This window comes from Lepidochelys kempii, chromosome 8 (assembly GCF_965140285.1).
Source record: "Lepidochelys kempii isolate rLepKem1 chromosome 8, rLepKem1.hap1, whole genome shotgun sequence".
NCBI lineage: Eukaryota > Metazoa > Chordata > Testudines > Cheloniidae > Lepidochelys > Lepidochelys kempii.
In genome coordinates this window covers 37,860,717-37,876,968 of record NC_136387.1, presented here as the reverse complement: position 1 = coordinate 37,876,968, position 16,252 = coordinate 37,860,717, and the positions used below count along the sequence as shown (strand labels likewise).

Below are 16,252 nucleotides of genomic sequence, written 5' to 3'. Positions count from 1 at the left end.
AATAACTATTTTTCTTGATTCAGAAATGTTTCTTATATTTTACTGACTCATTAACTATACCACTTGCTATGTTCCACTAGTTCTTTTTATCATTAGCCTGCTATTGAAATAAACGCCTTCTATTTTGTCCTATTTTTATTTACCTTGAATATTTTGTAAATTTGGTATATATTGTCTCTATATTCAAATCTGAAACAGATGAATTCCTTTTTAAAATTACCATTGACACCATAAATATATGACGGTCACCCCGCCCTTATTCGCAAAGAAACACATACTCATAATTACCTGATAATGGTTGCTATTAACAACCATGTCCCCTCTTTTTTATAATGGCAAAATGTTGAAATATAAAATGTAGTAAACTTTGCTGGAAGTGGAAAATAATTCCCAGATATCTCAACTATGAACAGATGTCTTCATATGTGAAGTTTATATATTCATGACCTGATAGGTCTCCTACTGAAACCAGGAAATTGTTGGTTCAAGAGCCTCGGCTGATCTCAACTGAGGTGGCATCGTATCAGGAGAAGGGGCCAGACAATCCCTGAGGTACTCAGGGGCCATTTGAGATTTGAAGGTTAGAACCAATCTCTTCAGTTGTATTCGGGAGCTGTACACTACTACAGTCAATGGTGCAGGGAGTGTAGTAGGCTCTCTGCCAGAAGCGTCTCTTAACTATCAAGTTAAACATATTTTGCATTCGTTGAAGTTTCCTGATTTTTCCCAAGGAATCAAAGCTCAAGATGTTTAATTATTTCCTGTAACGCCTTCATCTAAAAGTTAAACAGGTGGGAGAAAAGACTAGAACGCTACAATAACCCACATGAGCTACCCCTTAGTCATATGAGAAATCAGAAAACATATACCTTCTGAGACCTCTCACCGAGAAAGGTAAATAATCAAGAGCAAATCCATCCAACCCTGCCAGGTTCCACGAAACCTCACTCTCAACGATATCAAAGACAGTTGATATACTCAGCTAAAATAATCCACATGGACGCTTGCTCTTCATCCATTGCCAGAGGGAAATCATTGACCAACAAGAATAAAGAAGGCTCCATGCCATAGCCAGAAGGCAGAAACATGTCAACTACTTACATAAACACTAAAGAACAACAACACGGTTTTCCACAACTGGAAAAACCTTGAGTCATCTGCCATCTCTTGTAGGCAGTTAAGTTTGGGCCGCTGGCCCTGTATTCTCTCAAGCAGGAAACATCTAGTAGCCTGTTAGTTTCTCTTCACAGTGGAAAAAGACTGGAGAGCCGTATGTTTCCTCTTATAAGACGAAACCCGCATTTGAAGACTATTTTATATATATACACATTTTATGACCTTGATGGTCTCATATGCAAGCTATTGCCTTCCAATATCTGCTTGCCTGGGAGGGCAGGCAACAACATAGATCTAATCATGACAGGGTCTAACCAGCATGGAGTCTGCAATGGAATATCGAATCATATTAATCTTTTAGAATTCTTTGAATATGTCAATAAAATAGTAAATAAAAATAACCATCTGACACAATTTATTTAGACTTACAAAACTGACAAATTTGTATGCAGGCAACTAAAGAAGTTAAGTAGTCTTGAGGTGAGAGGCAAAGTATTGTCTTGGATCAAAAACTGCCAGCTAGACAGAAAGTAGAGGTAGAATTAAGTGGTCAGGTTGCATCATGGCAAAAGTTAACAGCGGTTCCTAAAGGTTTTGAACTAGGTTTTGTGTTGTTTAATATTTAATTACCTGGAAGGGAATGATATAAATTCAGGTATCAAAATCTGTAGATGACACAAACTTATGTACGTTAGTCGGGAGCAAAGCAAATGGCGAGGAACTTCAGAGAGACCCCAACAAGCTAGGTGAATGGACAACAAGATGGCAAATGAAATGTAATGTCAACAAATGCAAAGAAAAGCATATTGGAGGGGGGAAATAAACTACATCTACACCTTATAAAGTTCTAAATGTATCAACCCACGACAGGGACTTGGGTGCTACTGTAGACAGCTTAATAAAAACCTCTGCTCAATGTTCAGCTGCCGTCAAAAAGTCAACAAGTTGTTAGGATGCACCAAGAATGGGACAGAGAATAATATGGAAAATATTATAAGCCTTTACATAAATCTATAGTGTGACCTCATTTGGATACTGTGTGTAGCACTAGCCACCTGATCGCAAAACAATATATTGCACAACTGAAAGACGTTCAGAAAGGGTGAGGAGAACGGTCAAGGGCCTGGAAAAGGTCTTATGTTAAGAGAGATTTAAAAGGTTGGGATTGTTTACCTTAGAAAGAAGATGATATAAAATAAGAAATAGTCTAGAAAAGGACCCTCTGTTCTCTCTGTCTCATAACACAAGAACAAGGGGATATTAAATTAAATTAAGAGGTAGGAAATTCAAAACCTGTTACAAGGAAATATTTTTTCACACGAAGTGTAATTAGATTGGGGAACCTTGTCGCCATAGAAAGTCCTTGAGACCAAGAATTTAACGAGATTCATAAAGAGGTTGGATATTTATATGGATATCAAGAATAGCCAGTTATCATAAAAAAATGCCACAACGTTTCTGGGAGGGCTATTAAACCATTTGCTTCAGGGTTTAAGCCAATCTCTAATTATTAGAGATCGGAATGATACCTAAAGGTGGGGCAGAGTATCCCACATGTGCCTGTTGTGGGGTTCTTATATCTTCCTCTGAAGCATCTGCTACTTGCTACTGTCAGAGACAGGATACTGGACTAAATGGCCCTTTGGTCTGATCCAGTCTGGCAATGCCAATGTTCCTGTGATCTTACTCTATTTTAATTTAATTTATATTTTATCCAACTTTCAATTCTGTAAAATTTGTTAGAAAAATGGTCCTATATTTTGCTGGGGACGGGAGTTAAGCCAACATTAATTATTCTTACGAGCACATACCCATAAAATTTCTAAAGAACTATGACCAAAGATATCACCAAAGACAGATCATTTTCCCTGACCCAATATCAGACAAGAAGTAAAATCAGGAAAACAACAGCTGAAATGGCTCAGGTATATGGATGTACAGTCAGTGGAAATAGGTAATAAAAACAATCTGCTGTCTTTAATCACTCTGAAATAAATTTCAAAAAAGCATTCCATTGGCGTAAATAACGGTGATACCTATTCTTTAAAAAGTACATGCTCCTCTTCATAAGATTAGTTACTGTTCATTACCATGGGAGAATAGCTGAATATTCTAGGGAATGATAATCTGTATCACGCCTGATAGAACAATACAGTTGGGAGATAACTGGGGGAGGGGCATTATCTGTTATTAATCAAACATCTAAGACCTATAAGTAGAGTCCCTATGATTCTAGTGACCAGCTTGAAAGTGCCAACAGATAATACTAATCTATTTGAGTACTTTTTTTCCTGTGATCAAGAGGAGTTATTACAGAAATACACCTTGAATATAGGGTAATATTATTAAATGATTTTGTTCACCATGCTCCACTGAAACCTCAAGTGATTTAAGTGTAATAAAGGACTCTGGAACTATAATTAAGAAACAAATATAACAAAAAACACTGTTTCCCGGATGGTATTCCAGTACTTCATTGTAAGGAAAATACACCATCTAATAGGTAAAAGAGAAAAGTGATAAAACTCCAGTAGGACAGCATAGCTACCATAAAGGAACCAAAGAGAAGAAAGGTGCTCTTGAGGTTAAAGACACATGCTAAGAAATCTGATTTCTCTTTCTGTGTTATCTTCTGCGAATCATTGCGTGTTTCTGTGTCTGAGTTCCCCATCTTCAAATGGGAAAAGAAATATCACAGATGCGCTGAGATACTTAATTATTTTGAAATCCCCAAAGGGAATTCACCGCAGAATTGTTGTTTCATTTATTTATACATATGTTTGCTAATTTTTTAGAAATCGACTAGAGGCTAAAAGACACGAGGCACAGGAAGGGTCATCACCGAAAAAGACAGGTTTCAGAGTAACAGCCGTGTTAGTCTGTATTCGCAAAAAGAAAAGGAGTACTTGTGGCACCTTAGAGATTAACCAATTTATTTGAGCACGAAAGCTTATGCTCAAATAAATTGGTTAGTCTCTAAGGTGCCACAAGTACTCCTTTTCTTTTCACCGAAAAAGAATAAGTTATAAAATAGTCATCATTGCTGCGTAGAATGTATTGACTAGGCACTGAAAATTGCTGACACCGACTCAATGTTTTATCACTGAGAAGGGCAAAATAAGAGAAGAGTGACGTTGGTGTAAATTGTGGAAAATTGGTTCAATATAAATCAATGAGAGTTTACAGAAGATGAGCAATCGTGATGTGGAGTATTCTGCCTTTCAGTTTGGAAAGTACATTTGAAAGAGATGAGCGCCGAATACAGAAAATCGCGTCTGGGGTCTCCATGTAAAATATAGAGAGGACCATTTTCATAGCCATTCCGGGTTTTTACATTAATTCAAATTAAATCGGGGGGCGGGGATTCACTATTCACACAGAATAACACTCCCCTGAGCCATTTCTCCTCTCTGGGTCAGCAACGTCTGGAAGACTTTGACAAGAATTCGTAAAATTTTTAGAAACTTTCAAACAGCCTTACATTTTCTCCCAAATTAGAAAACGCTTAGAAAATCTCAGACAAAACCAAAAAGGACATCGTCACTAACCGTTCCACAGAGATTAGGCGTCATCTCCTGCTGTTTCTCTTTTTCTCCGTTCTCTGCAGAGTTAGGAAAGTTGGGGCTGAAAACCATGAGGTCATTCTTGGCGGTGCCTTCCCCGACACACAGGTTCCGGCTCTGGCGCTGGGAATAGGACCAACTCCCCACCTCGCTCGAGCACACCACGGTGGCTTTCCCAGGACCGCACATCACTTCCGGACCCCGGTGGCATCTCAGGCCAACGTACACGACAATCACCAACACAAATAGCCCGGACAACGAGCAAATTGCGATCGTTAAAGACACGTTCATGTCGACCAAGGGCCCTTCGCTCCCGACCCTTTGCCTCGAGTCCCATTTCACAGCCTGCGGACTCTCCACCAGGGACAGGCTGACCGTGGCTGTCGCTGACAGCGCCGGCTCCCCATGGTCCTTCACCAGGATCACGAGTCTCTGGCTGGGGCCGTCCGCCTCCTCCAAGGCCCGCGTGGTGCTGATCTCCCCGCTGTACACACCCACCCGGAAAGGCCCCGCAGCCCCGGCCTCCTGCACTTCGTAGCGAAGCCACGCGTTGTAACCGGAATCCGCATCCACCGCTCGGACCTTGCCCACCACGTGCCCTGCGCCGGCCGACAGCGGAACCAGCTCGGGCCCTGGCGAGCCGCGGCCGGAGCCAGGCGGGGACACTGCCGGCGCGTTGTCATTTTCATCCAGGACGAAGAGCTGCACAGTCACGTTCCCGCACAAGGAGGGGAACCCGGCGTCCCTCGCGCTCACCTGGAACTGCAGCACTTGCAGCTCCTCGTAGTCAAAGGGCTGCAGCCCATAGATGTGCCCGCTCTCCGAGTGCACCGAGATGTAGCTCGACACGGGCTGCTGCTCTCCCACACTGCGCTCCACCACCGAGTAGCTCACAAAGGCGTTTTCCCGCACGTCCGGGTCCGACGCCGACACGCTCAAGAGATGGGCCCCGGGACGGTTGTTTTCCTTCACAAACACCGTGTACACGGGCTGAGGGAAAGCAGGGGCGTTATCGTTCACATCCGCGATCGGCACCAAAATGCTGCTGCTGGCCGAGAGAGACGGGGCCCCTTCGTCTCTGGCTGTCACCAGGATCTTATATTCAGACACTCGCTCCCGATCCACGGCCTCCGCCAGCACCAGCGAGTGATAATTCTTAAAGGTGGAGACGAGCTGAAAGGGCAGGTCCGGGGGGATGGAGCAGGTGACTTTGCCGTTGTCTCCCGAGTCCCGGTCGGAGACGCTAATAAGAGCCACCACTGTCCCCGGGGGAGCGTCCTCCGGCAACGGCAGGGAAAGGGAAGTCACGGCCAGCTCAGGGGTGTTATCGTTCAAGTCTAAAACTTCCACCAAAATAGTGCATTGTCCGACCATTGGAGGATTACCTCTATCCGTAGCCTGAACCCGAACTTCATATAAATTAGTGTCTTCGAAGTCCAATAGTCCGTTGACTCTGATCTCTCCTGTGTCTGGAAGTAGGCTAAACACGGCACTTCCGCTGTGTGTCGCACTGCCGCGTATCGAATACATAATATCTTTATTAATTCCATCATCCAAATCTGTGGCGTTGAGTTTGATGACTAATGTCCCATTAGCTGCATTTTCGAACAATCGAATCTTGTAAACGGACTGATTAAATACAGGCGCATTGTCGTTCACGTCCAGCACTGTGATCACCAGCTGAACTGTGCCCGTCAGCTCCGGTTTGCCCCCATCAGTCGAGATGAGTAATAAACGATGCATAGCGGTTTCCTCTCTGTCCAGTGGTTTCTTTACTACAAGTGCTAAAAACTCACGGCCTTCCTCGTTCTTTTGCAAGTCTAGAGTGAAATGTTCACTTGAGCTGAGTTTATAGGTTAGCTGAGAGTTTGTGCCAATATCTGCGTCAAACGCGCCCTCTAGTGGGAAGCGTGAGTCCGGAGGTCTCGATTCTGAGATACGCAGTTCTTCATTTACGGGGAACACAGGAGCATTGTCATTTATATCCTGTATCTCCACTTCCACGTGAAATATCCTCAGGGGTTTGTCCACTATCACCTCCAGGTCAATGGCGCATAGGGGGCTCTGGCCGCACACCTCTTCCCTGTCTACTGGCGACTTAACAAACAAAACGCCGCTCTGCAAATTTACCTCAAAATAGTCTCCCCTGCCTTTGGAGACCATCCGGAACATCCGAGGCACCAGCTCCGACACCTCCAGCCCCAGGTCCTGGGCCAGGCGACCCACAAAGGTGCCGTGTTTGGATTCCTCCGGCAGGGAATAACGGACCTGGCCGCTGCCCACCTCCCAGGCCGTGTGTAGCAGAACCAGCCGCAGCAGCTGCCCGGTTCCCAGGGAGTCTCGCCGGAGAACAGCCATCGCGGACACTGGGCGGTTCTGGTTTATAAATCAGTGACTTGAAACTCCTGATTCCCTATGAATATCCTGATGCGGGATCTCTGAAATTAATTTCGTTTAAATCCAATGCTGTCACATCCGGGAGCCGGCCTGACGCGCTGACAGGCAGGATTTTCAGTGCTTCTGAGGGAGGAGCTGTATGTTTCTTTCCTGTTAAAAAGCCTTTTTAGGCGACAGCGACACCTTGTGTCTGAGACCTTTCCATGCTTTAAATATATAGATTAATATAACAATGTACATAATCCTTACAGTTTTCTGAAGTTCTTTTTCTTTACAACCTATCCGAAAGATACTATTAGTTCTACGTCTTAACGTACTTTGTTTGGAAATAATTAATTGGTATAATATGGAGATATCCTGATCTTCTCTCTGTAGCCGAAGGAGCAAAATAAATATGTGATACCTTAACCTTGGAAAATTGTCTTAATGTTTAAAACACAGACGTCTGGTCTAACATTACACGTTTTTATTAGTGTGCTACAGGGGAGAGTCAAGCATATGATAATATTTTCCTATAGCCAAATAATATTATGAAACACAGTAAAGATTTTAGGCCAAAATAGTTATCTGTGGTAAGCTATTGTTGCCTTTAAATCTTTGAATAACATTTCAGAACCTGATTCTTTACTTTTAAAACAGTGTCATAATATCTCTTTCTAGTGACCTATAAGTTGATATACTTTATATCTCTACATGTCTACAGAGACACTGTGTACCTATATATACAATCAATCAATCAATAAACACATGTGGAAAGACCTTTAAGGGTAGTGAAACACTCATAATGCAAGCAACCTGGATTTGGTTTTTGGTTATTTGATGTGTTGTGAATGAAGCAATTGTTCAATATTTATTTTTATCCTCAGAGTTCATTGACCATCCTGTGCAAGGAAGGAGACAGACACTTTCTGAACCTCTGCCTCATAGGTTTCACAACCCTGCCTCTTTCTCCATCCACCTTGCACAAAGAAGGAGACAGAGGCCTGAAGAAAAACATTATGTTATAATGTAACCAAAAAATATATTATAATGGTTACACACATGGCTCAGAGCTAAAGATGTGTGGGAACCCTTAACTTCCACATTTCCTGACTTTTCAGGGATTCTTTGGTGACCTTACCATTCCCAGGGAATTCTCTAGGTTTTTAAAAGACAAATAATATAGTAAAGAAGTGCAATCATATGGAACTACCTGTTGGGCAGTAGTAGAATGGTCTGTCTTTCAGAATACCTGAACTCAATAAGGGAAGGGCTCCTCTGAAACCCAGCCTCCATGACTGCAAAGTTGCCTAAGGAGCCCTGGCTCATTCAGTGTAGATAAATAGATCTTATATAATAAAACATGGCTGAAACTTTTCACAGGACATATGGAATAAGACAGGCACCTTTAGAGCTTTGCTTCCTTCAGTGTTCAACTTCACAGATCATACTCCACATACCATCCACAGGTAAAATGTGAAATTCTTCTCTAATTTCTTACATATGCATGCACAGAGCCAGTGGAACATAGCAAGTCCTTATATTAAAGTGAATTTCCACTCAGCTATACATGACCACATACAGAGTGCCAATACCGACTATTAAAATAATGATCATACAACAAAACAAAACCCAAACACTTTAAAACACTGCACGTTAAAAAACTGATTTTAACTGATCAAATCTAAAAAGACTTTTACCAGGCCACTGATAGACATATCTGATGCCTAAGACTTACCTCTTAGTCAGATTTTAAGTTTCTACCACCTTCTGCTTAGACACTACAGCTGTTCAAAAAATGTCAAAACAGTTTTCTTAATTATGAAAAAATATATTTTTCATTCTCTGTTCATTTGAAAATAGCTAAACCATTTTTGATCTTTCAAAAAAGAAAATGTGCTGAGACCAAACTTCCAGAATTTCAGTCCCTGAAGTAAAGTTTGGGAAAAACATAAGCAGCCAGAAAAGGCCTTAGAAAATGGAAACAAATATTTTAGGTTAATTTATATTTAGGTGTTGCTACATATTCCATCTATTATATGTAAACATATCTCCATAAATTCATATATATATAACAGGTGAAGAAGGTGTAAGGTGAAGGCATTCTGAAGGCATTTTAATTGATAGGGGGCTTTTTTAAAAAGTACCACTATTATTTTAAAAAATGCACTGAAATGTTTGCACTTAATTCTAAAAGTATTGGGTGCCTTTGTCCTCTTTTCCTACAAATGAAATCATTAGACTTTTGGGTTGTGGAAGGACTGCAAGAGCAGACCCCATTGAGGCTTTGCTCCAGCAAATCACTTAAAAACCCAGTTAGCTTTAAGCATGTCAATGAATCTACTCAAGAGTTTAGTGTTTTGCTGTTTGGGGCCCATGTGCATAAGGAATTCAGCACATTAAAATGGCTCTCCAAACAAAAGATATTAAGGCCAATTTCTATCCCCTCTTGGTGCCAGAAAAGCACATGGCTATCTGGTCAGGTCCAGAAGGAGGTATTTGGGTAGCTTAATAACTTACCTCAAGAAGTATGGATAACTGTCTGCCTCTTCTAGTGGGATAATGAGAGTATCTAGCCACCATGTGAAGCAATTTCTCTGCATTTCCATACTGCATGTCAATAACATTGTCACTTGTGATGATAACCCTCCAAGGTATAACACCACCAATCAAAAACATCTATGGAACGGCAAAAATCACACATCCTTAACCATCAAAAAATTATTGCCTCCATCCAACAAAAATAAATAAATAAACAAACATGCCAAAATGTTCTCTTTACTATGTTTACTTAATTATTTTTATTTTTAAATCCACATTGGAATTCTTTTAAATATTCTAGGATAAAGTACTCAATTGTGTTATTTTTAAACACAATTTTCATTGTTTTAAGCTGAAGATATCTCACTCTTAGAGGTTATCTGCTGATTTACACAGAAATGGGGCTGGAAACAAGATAAGGCAATTGTTTTTTAAAGTTGGGTTATTTTCAGTATTCCAGCATCCATTTCTATGGAAAAGAAAGCAGAAGTGAAATCTAGAAACAACTGAAAGTGACTCAAGGAAAGTGAAAAGAAATTAAAGGCAATAGAACCCAGCCACTGCTTTAATCACATTCATCCCAATTCTTAAACAAATCAGTTCAAATGTGGGGGAAAGGAAATAATTTATAATATATGGTGTGAAATCCCAGCTCCATTTAAGTCAAAGCAATTGACTTCAATGGAGCCAAGATTTCATCTATGGTGTTTATTCTTATTCTTGGCAAATGACACATATATTTGTTCACTTAGCTGTCCCTTATTAGGAAAAAAAGACCTTCCATATGGTGGAAACCTGTTTTACAGCAGCAATAATACAGTTATAATAATTTTACAGCTGCAATAATTACAGTTGTAATAATTCAAAAGGAAAAGAACAAGTATATCTAGTTTAAGATCATCCATAAGAAGTAAAAGCAAGACCTATACATGTCTGATATATAGGTAACTAGCACAACCAGTATGTTTCTGTTAGTGTATCCTGTCACCAAGGATTATGACTTCAGGAATAAAACGTTGATGAATATAGTAATATAATTACAGGATTTTGATGCTTACATTGATTCACTGGAACTTTGTGCGAACTAACATATAATCAAATGCTTTATGATGATAGCTCAAAAAAATATTAGAAATTCTCATTTTCTATAAAATACTTCTGCGCTGCACTATAAAAAGAAGAAACATATTCCATGAGAGAAAATGAGAAAGGGCCAATGACACCACCCATGCTTTGCAGGAAATCCAAGGAGAAGAAAGATAAACTTCTGGATAAGGCACATGACAGGAAATCCGGAGATGTGCGCACTCATGTTCCTAGATCTACCACAGATTTTCCGTAGTCTTGGACAAGTCACTTCACTGCTCGAGTTCCCATTTGCCGCATCAGTAAATGGGATTAGTTACAATACTTCATGGGTATATGTGAGTCTAAATTAATTAACTGGTCTGATTAATTAAAAAGTCTAAATTAATTAACTGGTGAAATTCACCTTAGTGCAGAAGGCCAGCGCAAGGCCACATGAATCTTGTAAAGGATATTGTGCGGCTTAAGTGGGTACATAGGTTTTGTGCTTTCCCTCTGCACATGGCGTGAATTTCACCTTTAAAGCCGGATTTAAGTGTCAAGGCTCTTTGTACTGGGATGAAATTCACCCTAATTCTCTAAAGTGCATTGACATCCTTTGACGGAAGGTACTACGGAAGTTAAAAGCTGTATTATTACAGAAGTTGCTATAATAACTGCAATCATTATAATCAACAATCAGTGTTATGAGGGATGGAATTGAGAGTGCCACACAATCTACATATCAAGAGCCATCAGTGATGGAGATTGCCTGATAAATTTTTGAAGGAATTTATTCCCAAGCAAAGAAAACATATGACTCCATTGTAAGATATTTTGACCCGAATATTAAAATGAGACACGGCTGATAGTGGGGTAAACCATGGAGTTCATTCTATGTTTTAAAAATAAATTGCTTATAAGGCTGTATAAAAATAGCTATACTATTCTAGTCTTCTCTTTGTACCCCTTGTACATTTGTATATTTCATAAAGAGGAATTTAATCATACCACAATAAGAATATAAGAACAGCCACATTCGGTCAGACCAAAGGTCCATGTAGCCCAGTATCCTGTCTTCCGACAGTGGCCAATGCCATGTGCTTCACAGGGAATGAACAGAACAGGCAATCATCAAGTGATCCCTGTTGCCTATTCCCAGCTTCTGGCAAAGTTTAAAGCACTGATATAACCTGCCATAAAAATATGAAAAGACAATTCTAAATCACAGCCTCCACACTACCAATAGTTTTAATACCTGAACTGTGAATCTTATGAGAAAAGCAACTTTTAATATTGTGCTGAAAGGTCAAAACATTTACATTAAGTATCCCACAAGGACATGGGTTTCCAGAAAGATGAACATTATTAACACCTGTCAATGAAGTCGGAAGATTGTTATTTCAAAAGCACATGTTCTAAGTGCCCATTAAAATACTACTGGAGAACATTTATAGACTAATGGAAAAGTGGAAAGGGGTTGAAAAATATAAAGAGAATTCCCAGATAAAATAAAGTTTAAACAAACATTGCTATATTCTTTGTTCATACAAACGGAAATCACTACAAAGATTACCTATTCAAAGCCGCTCAGCAAGAGGGAATAATTCCATACCCAGGATTTTCGCTACCTACACACCATATTCATGGGGAAAGTATAAGTCGTTTAATATTAAAAATATCATATAGAACTTCAAAATCCACACCCAGACACTACTAGCATATTTAGAAAAACTGTGTTCAGTTACACAGATGTTACAAATGTTCTGGAGGTGCAACAATCTTTCACTAACCGTTCCACACACATTGGACGCCATCACTAGCAGTTTCTCATCCCTGTTCTCTGCAGAGTGAGGGACGCTGGGGCTGAAAACCATCAGGTCATTCTTGGCGGTGCCTTCCCCGACACACAGGTTACGGCTCTGGCGCTGCGAATAGGACCAACTCCCCACTTCGCTCGAGCACACCACGGTGGCTTTCCCAGGACCGCACATCACCACCGGACCCGGGTGGCATCTCAGGCCAACGTACACGACAATCACCAGCACAAACAGCCCGGACAACGAGCAAATGGCGATCATTAAAGACACGTTCATGTCGACCAAGGGCCCTTCGCTCCCGACCCTTTGCCTCGAGTCCCATTTCACAGCCTGCGGACTCTCCACCAGGGACAGGCTGACCGTGGCTGTCGCTGACAGCGCCGGCTCCCCATGGTCCTTCACCAGGATCACGAGTCTCTGGCTGGGGCCGTCCGCCTCCTCCAAGGCCCGCGTGGTGCTGATCTCCCCGCTGTACACACCCACCCGGAAAGGCCCCGCAGTCCCGGCCTCCTGCACTTCGTAGCGAAGCCACGCGTTGTAGCCGGAATCCGCATCCACCGCTCGGACCTTGCCCACCACGTGCCCTGCGCCGGCCGACAGCGGAACCAGCTCGGGCCCTGGCGACCCGCGGCCGGAGCCAGGCGGGGACACTGCCGGCGCGTTGTCATTTTCATCCAGGACGAAGAGTTGCACAGTCACGTTCCCGCACAAGGAGGGGAACCCGGCGTCCCTCGCGCTCACCTGGAACTGCAGCACTTGCAGCTCCTCGTAGTCAAAGGGCTGCAGCCCATAGATGTGCCCGCTCTCCGAGTGCACCGAGATGTAGCTCGACACGGGCTGCTGCTCTCCCACACTGCGCTCCACCACCGAGTAGCTCACAAAGGCGTTTTCCCACACGTCCGGGTCCGACGCCGACACGCTCAAGAGATGGGCCCCGGGACGGTTGTTTTCCTTCACAAACACAGTGTACACGGGCTGAGGGAAAGCAGGGGCGTTATCGTTCACATCCGCGATCGGCACCAAAATGCTGCTGCTGGCCGAGAGAGACGGGGCCCCTTTGTCTCTGGCTGTCACCAGGATCTTATATTCAGACACTCGCTCCCGATCCACGGCCTCCGCCAGCACCACCGAGTGATAATTCTTGAAGGTGGAGACGAGCTGAAAGGGCAGGTCCGGGGGGATGGAGCAGGTGACTTTGCCGTTGTCTCCCGAGTCCCGGTCGGAGACGCTAATAAGAGCCACCACTGTCCCCGGGGGAGCGTCCTCCGGCACCGGCAGGAAAAGGGAAGTCACGGCCAGCTCAGGGGTGTTGTCGTTCACGTCTAAAACGTCTATCAAAACTTTGCAGTGTCCTGACAAAGGAAGGTTACCTTTATCGTCAGCCTGAATTTGGAGATCATATACTTTATTTTTTTCGAAATCTAATTGTCCTTTAATTCGGATCTCACCGGTATTCGGTTCTATTGTGAAGACATCTCTTCCACTTAGAGGAACAAAACTACTGAAGGAGTATGAAATATCCTTATTAATTCCTTCATCCAAATCTGTGGCGTTGAGTTTGATGACTAATGTCCCATTAGCTGCATTTTCGAACAATCGAATCTTATAAACTGACTGATTAAATACAGGCGCGTTGTCATTCACATCCAGCACTGTGATCACCAGCTGAACCGTGCCGGTGAGCTCCGGTTTGCCCCCATCAGTCGAGATGAGTAATAAATAATGCACATGCGTTTCCTCTCTGTCCAGGGGTTTCTTTAATACAAGGACTAAACCATCACTGTGTTCGTCGTTCTTTTGCAAATCTAAAGTGAAATATTCATTTGGACTCAGTTTATAGGTTAGCAGAGAGTTTGTGCCAATATCTGCGTCAAACGCGCCCTCTAGTGGGAAACGTGAGTCTGGCAGTCTCGATTCTGCAATACTGAGATACTTTTCATTTACAGGGAACACAGGAGCATTGTCATTTATATCCTGTATCTCCACTTCCACGTGAAATATCCTCAGGGGTTTGTCCACTATCACCTCCAGGTCAATGGCGCACAGGGGGCTTTGGCCGCACACCTCTTCCCTGTCTACTGGCGACTTAACAAACAAAACGCCGCTCTGCAAATTTACCTCAAAATAGTCTCCCCTGCCTTTGGAGACCATCCGGAACATCCGAGGCACCAGCTCCGACACCTCCAGCCCCAGGTCCTGGGCCAGGCGGCCCACAAAGGTGCCGTGTTTGGATTCCTCCGGCAGGGAATAACGGACCTGGCCGCTGCCCACCTCCCAGGCCGTGTGTAGCAGAACCAGCCGCAGCAGCTGCCCGGTTCCCAGGGAGTCTCGCCGGAGAAGAGCCATCGCGGACTACTTAGAAATCAGTTTTTTCACTGAGCGAACGCGCAGAGTCCAGAGAATGAGGAGGATGCGTTGCAGATTTGAAAACAGTTTAATTAAAATGCCGTTGTTACATCCGGGAGTCTGCCTGATACGCTGAAAGGCAGGATTTTCAGTGCTTTTGAAGGAGGAGCTGTGTTTTTTCTCTTAAGTGTCTTTTTAGCCGATAGCGCCACCTTGTGTCTCAGACCTTTCCGTAGTTTATACCTTCCAAACTATGTCTTCTTTAATCCAGAGGGTTCAAGCATACTGTTTTCTCATCTTTTCCTGCCCCTTTCCCTCCGCCCGCCGAGCTATCACGGAAGATATCCCTTCGAACTTTATGTCGTTCTGTGCGCATTATAGGAGATAATATTTGGCAACGGACAGAAATTTTCTAAACTTGCCTCTATAACTGAGCCACCAAAAGAAGTCTGGGGTTCCTTACCTATAGGAAGGTGTTTTAATCTTTTCCCATTCAGATCTTTAAAGATTTCATCACTTGATCCTGCACAACCTTCTAATACACTTCCACTGACACACGCGTCTACATCTTAATATCTCTATATCTTACGTTTATCTTACAGCGATACATAGCTACGGTTATCTCCGACTCGGACAGAACAAAAAATATTGAAAGAACATGGAGGTTTGAAAGGAAAGCATTCAAAACTCAGGAAACACCAAATCCTTCTTCCTTATGAATATTCATATAGATTCTGCCATTATTATTTTATTAAATCGTTAGTTGATTGGTTGGTTGGGCTAGCTTCTTTAACTACATCATTCAAGGTGAAATTCTGTGTACAGAAGCATAGTTTTATTTTGCAGGCTTAAATTATTTAAATTGTGCATTGCCCTTGTGCTGGTTTTCCACAAGTGCCTAAATGTTTGTTTACATCAGTGCAGAGGATACATTGCATTCAGTAAATATGGGAGCTGGTTAATATTTATTTTTATTCTTATTATTTTGCCAGTTACCCTCTGCCTTACCTGCAGATTATTATTCTACATAGAGTGAAGGCGATTTTTTCTGGACTTCTTCCTCATTCACAACCTTTTAAGCTGGAGAAGAAACCAATTTAATTATTTAATTAAAGACTATTTTAATGAATATGCATATATGAGCACAGTTATCGATGTGTTAGAAACCTGAATGTTGGCATTTCCCGACTTTTGAGTGCTTCCTTTTGCAATCTTAGTGTTCTTCAACATTGTTTTTTAATGGAATTTCCTACGTTTTTCAAAAATAAAATTTACAAAAACAAGTAACTTCCATTCTATTTTTCGGCAGAAATGAAATGCCTTGGCGTGTACAATATGTTCACTCTCTAAAACTAGGGCTTATTTGGAGTCCTGCCTCACACAATACATAGATTAACAGAACATATATAATGAGGTATAGCTACA

The 16,252-nt window shown here is 42.3% G+C and overlaps 1 protein-coding gene and 1 pseudogene across 6 annotated transcripts in view; both read right to left on the bottom strand.

Moving 5' to 3' along the window:
- LOC140915797 (protocadherin alpha-C2) overlaps positions 1-16,252 on the bottom strand; it is a 362,081-nt gene that overhangs the window by 223,194 nt on the left and 122,635 nt on the right. Inside the window, exon 1 of one of the 6 annotated variants that reach the window (XM_073356100.2) lies at positions 4,665-7,170. The exons of the other annotated variants lie outside the window; for them this stretch is intronic. Within the exon in view, the coding sequence (XP_073212201.2) occupies positions 4,665-7,037 (2,373 nt within the window). The 5' untranslated portion in view covers positions 7,038-7,170. Of the gene's footprint in view, positions 1-4,664; positions 7,171-16,252 lie in introns of those variants that run through there. 6 annotated transcript variants of the gene reach the window in all.
- Positions 12,169-14,934, bottom strand: LOC144930817 (protocadherin alpha-13 pseudogene; annotated as a pseudogene).